Source organism: Monodelphis domestica, chromosome 6 (genome assembly GCF_027887165.1).
Source record: "Monodelphis domestica isolate mMonDom1 chromosome 6, mMonDom1.pri, whole genome shotgun sequence".
Classification (NCBI taxonomy): Eukaryota; Metazoa; Chordata; class Mammalia; order Didelphimorphia; family Didelphidae; genus Monodelphis; species Monodelphis domestica.
In genome coordinates this window covers 68,308,917-68,321,572 of record NC_077232.1, presented here as the reverse complement: position 1 = coordinate 68,321,572, position 12,656 = coordinate 68,308,917, and the positions used below count along the sequence as shown (strand labels likewise).

General features: G+C 44.3%; 1 protein-coding gene across 1 annotated transcript in view; it reads right to left on the bottom strand.

Annotated features, from left to right (window-relative positions):
* OTOG (otogelin) overlaps positions 1-12,656 on the bottom strand; it is a 122,866-nt gene that overhangs the window by 32,057 nt on the left and 78,153 nt on the right. Inside the window, exons 32-38 of the mRNA XM_056803791.1 lie at positions 10,331-10,448; positions 10,028-10,107; positions 7,534-9,479; positions 6,499-6,667; positions 5,445-5,590; positions 2,172-2,261; positions 433-616 (exon numbers count right to left, since the gene is read on the bottom strand). Of these exons, the coding sequence (XP_056659769.1) occupies positions 433-616; positions 2,172-2,261; positions 5,445-5,590; positions 6,499-6,667; positions 7,534-9,479; positions 10,028-10,107; positions 10,331-10,448 (2,733 nt within the window). The remainder of the gene's footprint in view (positions 1-432; positions 617-2,171; positions 2,262-5,444; positions 5,591-6,498; positions 6,668-7,533; positions 9,480-10,027; positions 10,108-10,330; positions 10,449-12,656) is intronic.

The following is a 12,656-nucleotide window of genomic DNA, read 5'->3' as shown; positions in this document are numbered from 1 at the left end:
GTATTAAAAATGGCAAAAATAGAGCTTTAAAATAAAAAAGAGGTTATACTAAGATAAGAAAACCCCTCTAATTAATATGGTTCAAATCGGATTTGGGAAATAAATCCCTGATCTTGGATTCCCTCAGACTCTCGGACATCTAATCTGGGATTCTGCTTCCTGCTGGGTGGCTGACCACTCTCTGCCTCTGGATGTTGCCTTTCAGTCCTAGCTGTTTTCTTTGACTTCTGCTGTGCCAGTAACCCTCCTGATGGATTGAGCCCTGGGTTTTTGATTACCATGATCTGCTTTTCCCTATATCAATCTAAGGATCAGAGAGATAGCACTCCATTCCCGCTTCTGTGAGCCCCTACCTTTACATCCCTTCCCAAGCACCAATGAGTACCAGAGCAGCTGTATTCCCATACCCTCTTGCAAAGGTCCAGGACTTACCACATAGACCCCCACCAACAGATTCTTCAGTTTTTCTGGACTCCACAATCATAAGCCCTGAGCTGTGGAACCACTGGATTTGGATTTGTGAGGGGGTACGGATCACATACATGTTCCCTGTGTCCTCAATCTTAAAACCATGTTGGCTTATTGGTGGCCAGATGGGTCTCGAGTTGAGAGTTACCTATAAGAGATGGAAAAGAGGGAACAAAACAACTCACCATCAAGAAATTAATTCATCTTCAGAGATGGGTACACTTGAATTTTCTTTATAACATTCTTTCCTAAAATGGAAGCTCCTTCAGAAAAGCCCAGGAGATCCAAGAGTCCAAATATTCTCCTTTGGAGGTTTGGGAAAATAGAAGACAGAAGACTCTGGGCTATGGAGAGAGAGGAGATCGAACAAGTTGATCCCAGGAGATTCCTAGCCCCAGTGTTGGCATGGAAGTGAATTTCTTTTGTAATAAAGTTCAAAATTATAAAAGTATCATGGGATAGAAAGACAACTTCTTAGTATCCCAGGCAACTCCCTAGGACTAATCAATAATTCATAGATAGGCAATCTACTTTGGTGGAGAGAGAACCCATGCTCAAAGCTCCCTGTTTTAACAAAATCACATATCTTTGTTGCATTCAAGTATATTTATCTCATTATGGGTGCCTCCTTGGAAAGCTTCCTAAGGATAGGGGGTTAGGTGGGGACAGAGGAATCAAGTCTAGGGAAAATGGAGAAGAAAATTCTCCAGTAGCTGCTTTACTCCTGGAATGCCTGCACAGAACATAAGATTGGATAGAATAACCTCTTAGGTCCACTTCCATTTCAAGAAATTAAGTATGAGTCATCAGAATAGCTCTCCTTGATTTGGTAGGCAGCTTGTAGCTCAGCATGTAGAGTGCTGAGCCTGGAGTCAGGAAGATCTGAGTTAAGAGTCCGCCTCTAGCACTCACAATCTGTGTGATGTAAGCAAATCATTTAACCTTAGCCTCGGTTTATTCATCTGTAAAATGGTGAGGATAATAAGAGTACTGAGTTCACAGGATTGTTGCTGTGAGAATTAAATGAAATAACATGTAAAGGGCTTTGCAAACCTTAAGGCACTATAAAAATATCAGCTACCATTAAAACCTGAATCTAATCCAGGCTGCAAACTGAGCCCCTGAAAACCAGAGTTGTTTCTTTCATTTCAATTATATAGGATAAACTGAAGGCAAAAGAGTAAATTTTAAAGGAAAAAAATGGATGAAACCATAATTCTAACTACTTTATAAAAAAGTAGTTTTATCACTCAAAATTGCAACATTAAATTCCACAGATATTCTAGTAGCATTAGCTTCCAGGTAACCAACATGACCTTGTGTCCTCTAGATTTCTGGAAAACATTAGACAGAGTATCTCATCTATCCATCTCATCCTCTGCCATTCCCTTCTTTCAAATATTTGAAATTATCAACAAAGGAAACAAGGCTAATATGGCATGAATTATTCTTGATGAAGTCATAGCAGCTCTTAGTGATTATTGCTTCCATTTCTAAATGTTCACAAACCATCTCTTTAATAATCCATTCTACAATCTGATCAATGGATCAATATGAAGTTTGTAAATGATCCATCTACACTTGGTCCCTGTTAAAGCAATGAAAAAAATGTCAGTAGTGAGGATCATTTGGCCCTGGGGGATGGCCCTGATAATTCTAAGACAGGATTGCTCTGAGAACAGAAATATTCTGAAAGTTCATACCGTCCTATTGAGTCGATCAATCGTCATTTGGTGGGCTAGATTGGTCACATTCAGCATCACTGGGCAGAAAGGAGGCCAGTTCAAGTGACCCTACAGAAAAACAATATTATTAATATCTACCGATGCATACAAGAAAAATCTGGTTTAAACACTAGCCCTAATTTGTTGTTCAGTCGTTTTTCTTTCTGATGTCTATTTGGGATTTTCTTGGCAAAGATTCTGGAACGGTTTGCCATTTCTTTCTCCAGCTCATTTAACAAATGAAGAAATTAAGGCAAATGAGCTTAAGTGACTTGCCTAGGATCACATAGCTAGTTAAGTGTCAGGTCAGATTTGAACTTGGGAAGATGAATCTTCCCAACTTTTAGACCAGCACTCTATCCAAAATGGTGCCACCTAGTTTCCTTCAACCCTAATAGTGATTGGATCCTGAAGAAAGTTGCTTAACCTCTATCTCCTCCTGTTTATAACAGTATACTACTTATACAACCTCTTAGAGTTGTTGTAAGTAAAAAAAAACACTTTGTAAACTACAAAGTGTGACATAAATATGCATTCATCATCATTTGTCATATGACACTTTATAAAACCTAACTTATTTGAGCCTTACAATTATCATATAAGATGGGTAAGAGCCAGTGAATATATAGTTAACAAACATTGATTATTGTGCTAGATATTGTACATTATCCCTCTTTTACCGATTCGGAAACTGAGGCTTTAAAAGACTAAGTAATATGGCCCTGATATTGCAGGTTATAAGTGATTTGACCCAGGATTTGAACCTGGGGTTCATCCCTCAGTCTCTCCCACTACCACAATCCATAGGGCCCTTCTTCTTGTAAGGACTCAGATGACTCCTTCTGCCCTCAGCCCTCCTCCAGAAAGCTTTCTCAGATCATTTGGGGACAGAGTAGTTTAGAGTAGAACAGACAGGGGAAAAAACGTACACAGCTGCTCCTCAGTTATCCACATTAATAAAGATGAGACACAGATAGAAACAACAATAATAGCTAACAATTATATAATGCTTTAAGTTTTACAAAGGACCAATAATCTGCTAGTCCCAAAATATTTGTTTGTCCACAGAATCCTTTGTGCTCTTCTTTATGTAACAGATTTATCTTCCAAGTTCTACTTTGTCCTGTACATTATGGAAAAGGCTTAGAATTCCATGGGTACCTCAGCTTTGGGGCCCAACAGAATTATGGGGTAGCCACAGTAAGGTTAAAAGTAGTCACAGATAATACAAAATATACATAATTTCCATACAGAGACCAAAGCACTGTCTCAATGACATTTCTGTGGGAACTGGTGTGTCATATACAAAGAGGCATAAGGGAAAATATGTTGGTCTAGAATCCTGTGATCTGAGTTTCTGTCATGGCATTGTGGGCTTGGGTAAGTCCTTTTCCTAGTCCCCAATTTCCTCTTCTATAAACTAAGGCAATTGACTAACTGATCTATCTGGACTCTTCTGACTGATGGTCTATGGTTGTACCGTGGTCAGGAGCCCAACTCAGGCTTGGAACCAGGGCTAGATGTGGAGTAGCTCTATCTTCTCTCTTCTAGGGACCTCTGCAAAAGGGATCACTGAACCACAGATTTAGAGATAAAAGAGAACTTAATAGTCAACAGTTCTGGCTCCCTAATTAGTCTTACTTCTTTCAGTTTCTTCCATTTTCAATCCATTCTCTACACAGTTGATAAAAGAATCTCCTTATGTCAGAAGCTTGACTGTGACTCCCTTACTTAAAAATACTCAGTGGCTCCCTATTACCTCTAGAATAAAACCTATCTATAGGCCTTTCTCTGACATTCCAGGTCCTCTATAATCTGGGCACGATCTACCTGTGTCAGTCAAAATCAGCTAAATTTGTAGCATCTAATATGCTATTTTCACCTCTATGCATGTCCCAAAGCAATCTTCTAGGCTTGGAATACACTCTTTCCTTACTGCCATCTTTTAGAATCTTTCTCTTGCTTCAAAGTTCAGTTCAGCTCCTCTACAAAGACTTCCTTGATGGTCCCAAAAATACAGTGTTTTCTGTATTCTCAAATTTTCTTAAAATAGCCTATACTCCCTCTAACCCATCCTCCAACACTTTGTATTATATTTACCCATGTATATGTTATATATCTCCTTCAAATACCAGAAGGCAAGCTCCCTGAGGGTAGAGAATACTTTTTATCTGGGTATCCCCAGTGCTTTGTTCAGAGTAATGGGGAAGCCACATTTGAATATTCATTCATTCTTCCAACAAATATTTTATAGAATGAAGGTCTGTCAGAGCTGTAAGCTGTCAAATACCTTCATTTCATGGTCAAAAAAACTATAACCTAACAAGGAGAAATGACTTGCTCAAGACCACATAGTTAAATGGAAAGCTGAGCCTAGAACTTATGTCTCCCGTATCTCATATTAGCATTTTGCTATCATACTCTACTGCCTTCCTACTCAAGAGTCTACCAGTTCAACCCATGACACACACTTGCTACCCCCAGAGTTGCTCAGAAGCAATACCTCTGCCTCTCGAACCTAGTTCTCCAACCAATTTGGCTTCAACATAAAATTTGAAAAGGAGAATCATGTGAAATATAAATCAGGAAAGGTAGAAAGTAACTAGATGATGGAGGGCTTAAATGAATGTCAGATGGAGTTGTCTGTTTTTTATCCTGGAAGTGACAGGAAATCCCTAAAGTGTCCCATGTATGGGAGTGGTGAGATCAGGCAAACTCTGGAAATATGATTTTGGCAACTCTGTAAAGGATGGATTGAAGAGGGGAGGAGACAAGGAGATCCATTAGGAGGTTGCTGCAGTAGTCCAAGAGAGAGGTGATGAGGACCCAAACTTGGGGAGGGGGAAGCTGTGAGAGTATACAGAAGGGGATGGATAGATGGGGGAGATACAGAGGTAGAAATGACAAGAATGACAACCAATTGGACAGGAAGGGAAGGGGGAAGACAGCTGTAAAATTCCAAGTCTGGGTGATTGCGACAGTGGTGTCACCCTCCAAAGAAAGAGTAGGGTTTGGAAGAAAGGCAGATTAAGAAGAAAAGAAGACTATCATTTTGTAGATAGATTCTCTGAAGCTCAGAGAATGGAATGACTGGCCAAGTGTCTCAAGAGAAATTGATCTGACAGATGAGCTGAGAATATATTTTCCAGTTGGGTGCTTTCCCCACTCTCTCTACTTCTTTATCTTCCCCCTCCACAAATTCAGCCAAAATTCCCTGGGAACCATGATGGCAGAGGGGCATGGAGCAATTACCAGGTTTGCACTTTTGCAGTCAAGGACAAGAACAGTGACCATCTCCTCTGGGCGCTGACTGACAATGTAGGAGGCTTCTTTAAAAAGGGCCACGTAGCTCCCATCAAAGGTCACCAAGCTCAAGTCAGGAAATATGGAACATCGACCTAACATGCAGACAGAGAAGAGATACTGGTTCAAGAGATAGTGCTGGCTTGCCCAAGGAAAGAAAGTCAGTGTTCCCTTCCTAGAGAAGCCGGGGAAAGGTTGAAACACTAAAAGAAACCCTCACATGCCCAAAGCCTGACAGCTTTGAAACCTTTATCCCAAGTTTCTTTCAGAGAAGGAGTCAATTCGCTCCTGGACAAAGGGATCTCACCGGGGTACAGCTTTTTCACATCTGGATGAGGCATGATGCAACCAGCTCCTACCACTAAGACTCCACACTGAAGACACTAATTGGTTTTTATTCCTCTCCTCTCTTCTTCTCTGCTCTTCTCTCCTCTCTTCTCTTTTCCTCTCCTCTCTTCTTTCATTCTTTTCCCTCTCATTTCATTTCCTTATCTCTCTTTTGTTTTTGTTTTTTTAATTTGTTCATCTGATTGTGTTTCTCTACATGTCACAATCAGAGAAAGTCATTAGTTGTTTTTTAAGGGAGCTCAAGTAGAAAGAGGGTTGACCCTAGATCAGAGAATGTAAGTTTAAATCTTGCCCCTGACACTAAATATATGACTTGGGGTAAGCCACTTCCCTTCCCTGGTCCTTGGTTTCTTAATCTGTGAAATGAACTGGTTTGACTAAATGACCTCTGAAGTCCCTTCTAACTGTAGTTCTATGATCTTAGAATCTTCTACTTTGGTGCAGAAGAGCATGATGGGCAGATTCAGGGACACAGGTCACCTTACTTGTGCTCATGGAAGTAAGGTTTGCCATACTCTGGACAGGGATCCCCATGGACATGGGATCACCCAAGATGGGGAAGTATCTCTGCTACCCAAGTCCCCCTTGCTCCCCTCATTCCCTACCCATAGTCAAGTGGGTAGAGCCTTGGCATCAGGTCACAGTGGCTACTCACAGGCACATTCCCAGCGGGTGCAGCATTGGTCTCCGTTGGCACGCACAGAAAGACCCAGAACCCCACAAGGAGGGGGTGAAGCACTGTACGGGCACTGCTGGGTCTGGTTAACTCGGATCAGTTCTCCCTCTACACAGATATGTCTGACACACTCACTTTCTATGACGGGCTAGGATAAGCAGGAAGAGAGATGAATGCAGTCACTCTCTTGCTAGAGTAGGGACAATCTCTACCCAAGTATGTGGAGGATTGGGATAGCAGAGAGGAGATACAAATGCAGATAGCTCCCACCTTGCCCCAGCCCCACAAACACCAACCCTTCATCAGGCTTTGGGACTGAGGTGATGGAGGCAGGCACACATGATATATGATTTATTGCTGGGTGCATTGTGTTCCATTCACACTCTGGAAAAAAAAACTAAAATAAATAGATGGATGAAAAAGCATTTATTAAGTGTTTTGTATACCAAACATTGTGTTAAATGCTGAGTATACAAATGAAAAAGCAAGAAAAATGGGGAGGGGGACAGGGAGTTGGGTCCTAGGTTGGCAGGTGCCAGTAAGAACAGGCTCTTGAGAGATCATGGAAAAGTTTACCCACATGGGCACACAGGCACACTCATGTGGTTTCACACATAATGCCCTGATCTAGGAGCTCAGGAGAGAGTGGAACAGGGTTAAATGGGGGCAAAATGTGTCTATGTCTGAGTGGCACTGTGCCTAGGAAAATGCCCTACGTGCCAGACATGATGGTGAAAGCCCAGGCCACAGAGTCTGGGCAGAAGTGAAGAGTGTCAGCTTTAGTTCCTTCATGCCAGTCAGCCTGACAGATTCAGGCAGTGACCCCCAAAGAAATAAGGCAAATCAAGGCAAGTTTTCCTCTCATGAGCGACCAGTATGTGGGGGGTCCTGGACACTGGCTAGAAGGATCCCTTGAAGGCAGGGTCCAGTGTTCAAGAGAAAAGCTTGACAGAGATAAGAGGGTTTGGAGAGGTCACTCTACAGGCAGCCAAAAAAGCGTGATGAATTACTCACCACACATGCTGGGAATGTAGAAGATTCTCTCATTGACATCAAGACTGAGGTAGGTAACACGGAGACGCCTCCAACTGGAGCTGACCGCCCAGGCTGTCCTGTCGTGTCCTCCTCGGCAGACTCTTCTGGAAGCTGGAGCCCTAGGGTCATCCCAGAGGCACTAGTCTGGGCCATAGAAGATGGGAAGTATGAGGTCACAGTGGTTTGTGCTGAAGAAGATATCCGCGTCATGTTGGTAGCTAGAGGGCCAAAGGGAAAGGATGTGGACAAACGTGGCATGGCTGTGGCCCCAGCACCTTTTGCCTTCGTCTTTGGAGTCACTGGGTAAAGAGGTGCTGTGGACAGCTCAGTGACAGCCCGAGAGGAGGTGCTGTCTACAGTGGTAGGGAGGGGCACTTGCTTGGACAGGATGGCTCCCTTTTCAGTGGTGCTCTTGCCCGGTGGCCCTGATGCCCCTTGCACAAATGCCTCATGGGCTGAAGACAAGGCTGTGGCTTCTGACTGCAGGGGAGAGGTGGTGAGCCCCAGTAAAGCTGGGGCTGTGACCATAGTCAGAGGGACATCTTGCCTGGTTGTGTGAACTTGCGCCAAGCCCACTGAGGTTGGAGGAAGGGTAGGGTGGAAAGTCACAGGGGACAGGGAAGTAGCTACAGACACGGACAACTGTGTGTCCTTCCCTGGGGACAGGGTGAAAACCCCAGATCCTTTGGGGGCAGGGCGACTGGAGACCAAGGTCCATGAAGGAGGGTGGGATGAAACTGATGAAAGATGGCTAATTTCCTGGGTGCTCAGTGGTGTCCCTGCCTGGACCACAGGCATGCTGGTATCTGACAGCAGGGATGACAGAGTTGATTTAGAAACCAGAGAAGGCACAGATGCTGGTGAGTGTGTAGCAGGTGTCCTTGATGTAGCCAGGGGAGAGGGAGTCAGGGTCATGGGACTGGTGGCTTCAGTCACCGAGAGAGCTGCACCCAAAGGCGGATGGATGATGTGGGTGGTGGAAAACCGGCTCCTGACTGGGGAAGTGGAAAGGGTTGTAGCTGTGGCGTGGCTAGTCTCCACTTGCCCTGTGGCTTGTGCCACTTCTGTTTTTGTGGTCACAAAGGTGCTGATATCAACCTGGCCTGCAGAGGTCTTGCCTATAGATGGAGGAGAACTGCTGGAACTTGTTGTACCCTCAGCCAAGGGGACTCTAGGGAGCTCTGTCCTGTTCCCTTCCCCTGTTGTCAGGGTTATCAGCAATGGTTCCTGGAACCCTGCAGAGGGTGGGAGCCCCACTGGCGGAACCTCAGTTGTTATAGTTGTGGAAGGGAGGCTCTCAGAGACCACCAGACTGGGGGAAGGCCTTGAACCTGCTTGCAGCAGTGTTGTCCTTATCAGTGAGGGGCTTGATGTAGAAATGCTCACAGCTTTGGTCATTAGATGGAAACTGGGAATTGTGGGAGACAACATGAACATCGTAGTATTTGGGTGCCCTGTGAAGGTCACGGATGCTTGAGCAGTTTTCATGGTGGCTGTCCCAACAGTAGGCACTGGCAACCTGGGTGGGGGAATGGAAGAAGAGGGAGCTTCTGGAGTTGGGAGGGAGCCAGTAGAGCCAGAGGGCTGCCATACTTCAGCTGGAACTACTGTAGATAAGTCTACAATTGTGGGCCTCTTTGGGGGAGGCTGTCTGGTACCTCCCAATGTAGACCCAAGTCTTGGTTCTTCTTCTTCCTTGGTGGTTGCCTGTAAGCTTGAGGTTGTAATGGGGGTAACAACTGTGTCCAGGGGTGATGGGTGGGCCATGGATAAAGTAGTCATGTTCAGAGCTGGTGGGCTGGTAGGTGCCCTGGGCCCCGCCATGGCTGGAGATATGATAGGGGTTCGAGATTCCTCTGGGGAGATCAGGTCTTGGTCAGGAGCCTGGGTCCTCATGCTGGGAAGAGCAGATGCAGACTCAGTGCCTAAAACACATACGAGAAAAGAAGCTCAGGTGGAGATCCAGGGATCCATCATCTGGTCAGCACAACCTGGGAGCCACCATGCCCTCAAGAATTCGAATTTGGTTGGATATGTTTCTATAACTGGTCAGTCTGGTCTCTCTTCCCTAGGACTAGAGACTCTTACAGGCCATGGCCAAAGTGGTCTCTTCAGGCCAGGAATTCCCCATGTGTACGGGCTATGCCTATTCTTCCCTCTGTAGTCTGAGGGCATGGTACCATTTCAGGCTGAGTGGCAACCTCATCACCTCTGAAATATCATCTTCTCTTCAGCTTGATTTTGCAGCTTTCAGCATGCTATATGATCATGGGCCTGCCTTTCTGACCTTTTCTGAGGACTTTCCAGACTCATCTTAGAGAGTAAAAGAAGATCCCCAAACTCTCCACGTCTGCTCCTAGGGGATCAGGCTTTGGTCTTGGGAGCTCATAGCTCCTTGTGCCCATCACTCATCATAAAGTGCACATAGAAGTCTATAAAGCACATGAGAGGGTCAAGAAACCTGGCCACGTACAATCCTCCAAGTAGACACACTTCTGGGTGACTTCGTCAAGGACCATGGGGATGGGACAAACAGGGACACAGCCTTCAACCCTGCAGAAACAACAGAGATGCTGCATTCGGTGATGGCTTATTCCCCAACTCAAGCCCGATTTATTTTTCTTTGCAACCCAATCCATCTATGCATGTTTTTTGCATGTACAACACTTTAAATGGACATACACAGGTGCACATTCAGGTACGTGTGAGCCTACAGAGACATCCATGCTCCCTCCCCAGTGTGGCTCATTCCTGTGCCCTGGGGAAAGAGCCTTACCTGGGGACCTCCCAGCATTTGGCTCCTTGGGGATCCCGGCATGTTCGGAAGCATGGGCTGGCACAGGCATCATAGCGCCACTCACAGGTGGGGTAGGCAGTGCCTAGTGACCTGGTATCTGAGAAAACGAATCATGTTCGTGACCCTGTATCACATGCCCACCATATACAGGGCCTTGGGAAAGGTGCCATTGGGGAAGAGAGACTTAAATCCTGTCTTCAACAGCCCAGACTGGTTGGGGAGCCCAATCTAAAAATCTGGGCACAGCATATTACTAGATCATAGTAGATGCTTAGTGCTTATCTATGGGCTGCTTGACCCCTCATAAAGGGCAGCAGAAAGATTCACAGAGGATATCAAGATAAGGTAGGCTATATTCCTTGGTCACTCCTTAGGACTCAGGCCCCTTTCTGTACTGGACCTTCATTAAAGTCTCACTCACACCACCAAGAAATTCAATACACAGAACAATAGCCTCTCTAATCTCAGATATGTTCAGTTATAAAGATGGCAGGAAGAGGGCAGCTGAGTAGCTCAGTGGATTGAGAGTCAGGCTCAGGTCCTGGGTTTAAATCTGTCCTCAGAACCTTCCTAGCTGTGTGACCCTGGGCAAATCACTTAACCTCCATTGCCTAGCCCTTACCACTCTTCTGCATTGTTACCAATACTTGGTTTTGATTCTAAGATGGAAAGTAAAAGATTTAAAAAAAATAAAATAAAATGAGGGGGTTGCAACAAATTATTTCTGAGACTCCTGCTCACTCTAAATCCTATGATATTACTCCTGGTAATGCCTGCTAACAAAAGAATAAAAGGCACTCAACTGGGCTAGAAAAAATGGGAAAATCAAGTAGGATTTCTCCAGCCCCCTCCAGGGAACAGACAATGTCTACAGAAAACAGAAGCATTGAATCCTTGGGAAGATGAGCATTCCATGGAGAAAAACTTCACATATATAAAAAAAGTTATCACATTCCCCCATTAAGTCTTCTTTTCTTCAATGATGCTTCATTCTGCTCTTTCAGGGGACTGATCCTGACTCTTCAACTGGTCAACCATATGTCACAATCGCAAAGTTCTTTCCCCTCTTGGATGCCCTCCTTTCGATGTCCTTTCTAAAATGTAGTGCCCAGAATAAAGCCAATAATCAGGATGAAGTCTAGTCATGACCTCTTTGGGTACTTCTGTATCTTTCTAAAGCACTTATCAGGGGCAGGAGGGTGGACAGAGCTCCCGACCTGGAGTCGGGAAGACCTGAGTTCAAATCTGATTTCAGACATTTACCAGCTGGGTGACCCTGAGCAAATCAATTAACCCGATCAGCTTTAATTTCCTCATTATAAAATGAGCTAGAAAGCACAGAAGAAAAACAACTGTTTGATCACATGGGTCAATGGGGATATGATTGGGGATATAGACTAAATGATCACCCTAGAGCAAATATTAATAATATGGAAATAGTTCTTGATCAACAACACATGTAAAATCCAGTGGAATTGTGTGTCAGCTATGGGGGGGGGGAGAGGGAACGGGAGGAGGGGAGGGAAAGAACATGAATCATGAAACCATGGGGAAATATTCTAAATTAATTAATTAACTTAAGGAATTTAAAAATTAAAAATAAAAAAAAATAAAATGAGCTAGAGGAGGAAGTAGCAAACCTAGTCTAGTATCTTTGCCAAGAAAACCCTAACTGGGTTAAGAAGAGTCAGATACAACTGAAAAATGGCTGAACAACAAAGTATTTATGAGAAAATGTCCTGTATTACTGTTATATGGATATTGGCAAACTAGACTCCATGAGAGTAAGGATCTATTTAAACTTTTGATTTCCATTCATGCCTAGCATAGTGATAAATAATACATAGCTAATGAATGGAACTATGTCTCTTTCACTAAAGGTCTTTATGAAGGCAGCAGGAAGTAGGGGTGTGGACAAAAGAATTGATCAGGAAATCTTCCTTTTAGATGGTGATGGTGAAGGTGCTAAGAAAAATAAACCCATGAGGAAGAGGGAAAGAAAGGGAATAGCTTAGAGATAGGGACGGGGAATGGGTGGGACACCTTATTCTCCCAGATTCTCTTTTGCCTTGGCTCCTCAGGGATAGAGTTCCTAAGTAGAACTTTCTGAGCTAACAGGTCTGGCATGTGCACCCGTCAGCAAGAAACCCAACCTGGTATGGCCTCGTATCACTTTCCCTTCACCTCCCCCAGAAGCTGTTTATTTTTAGATAGTGTAGTTGTATCCACATGCCATGCCTTCCTATGCAAAGGCAGCCCCGAGATCAAGCTGAGCCCCTCAATTTCCTACCTAACCAAACAACAA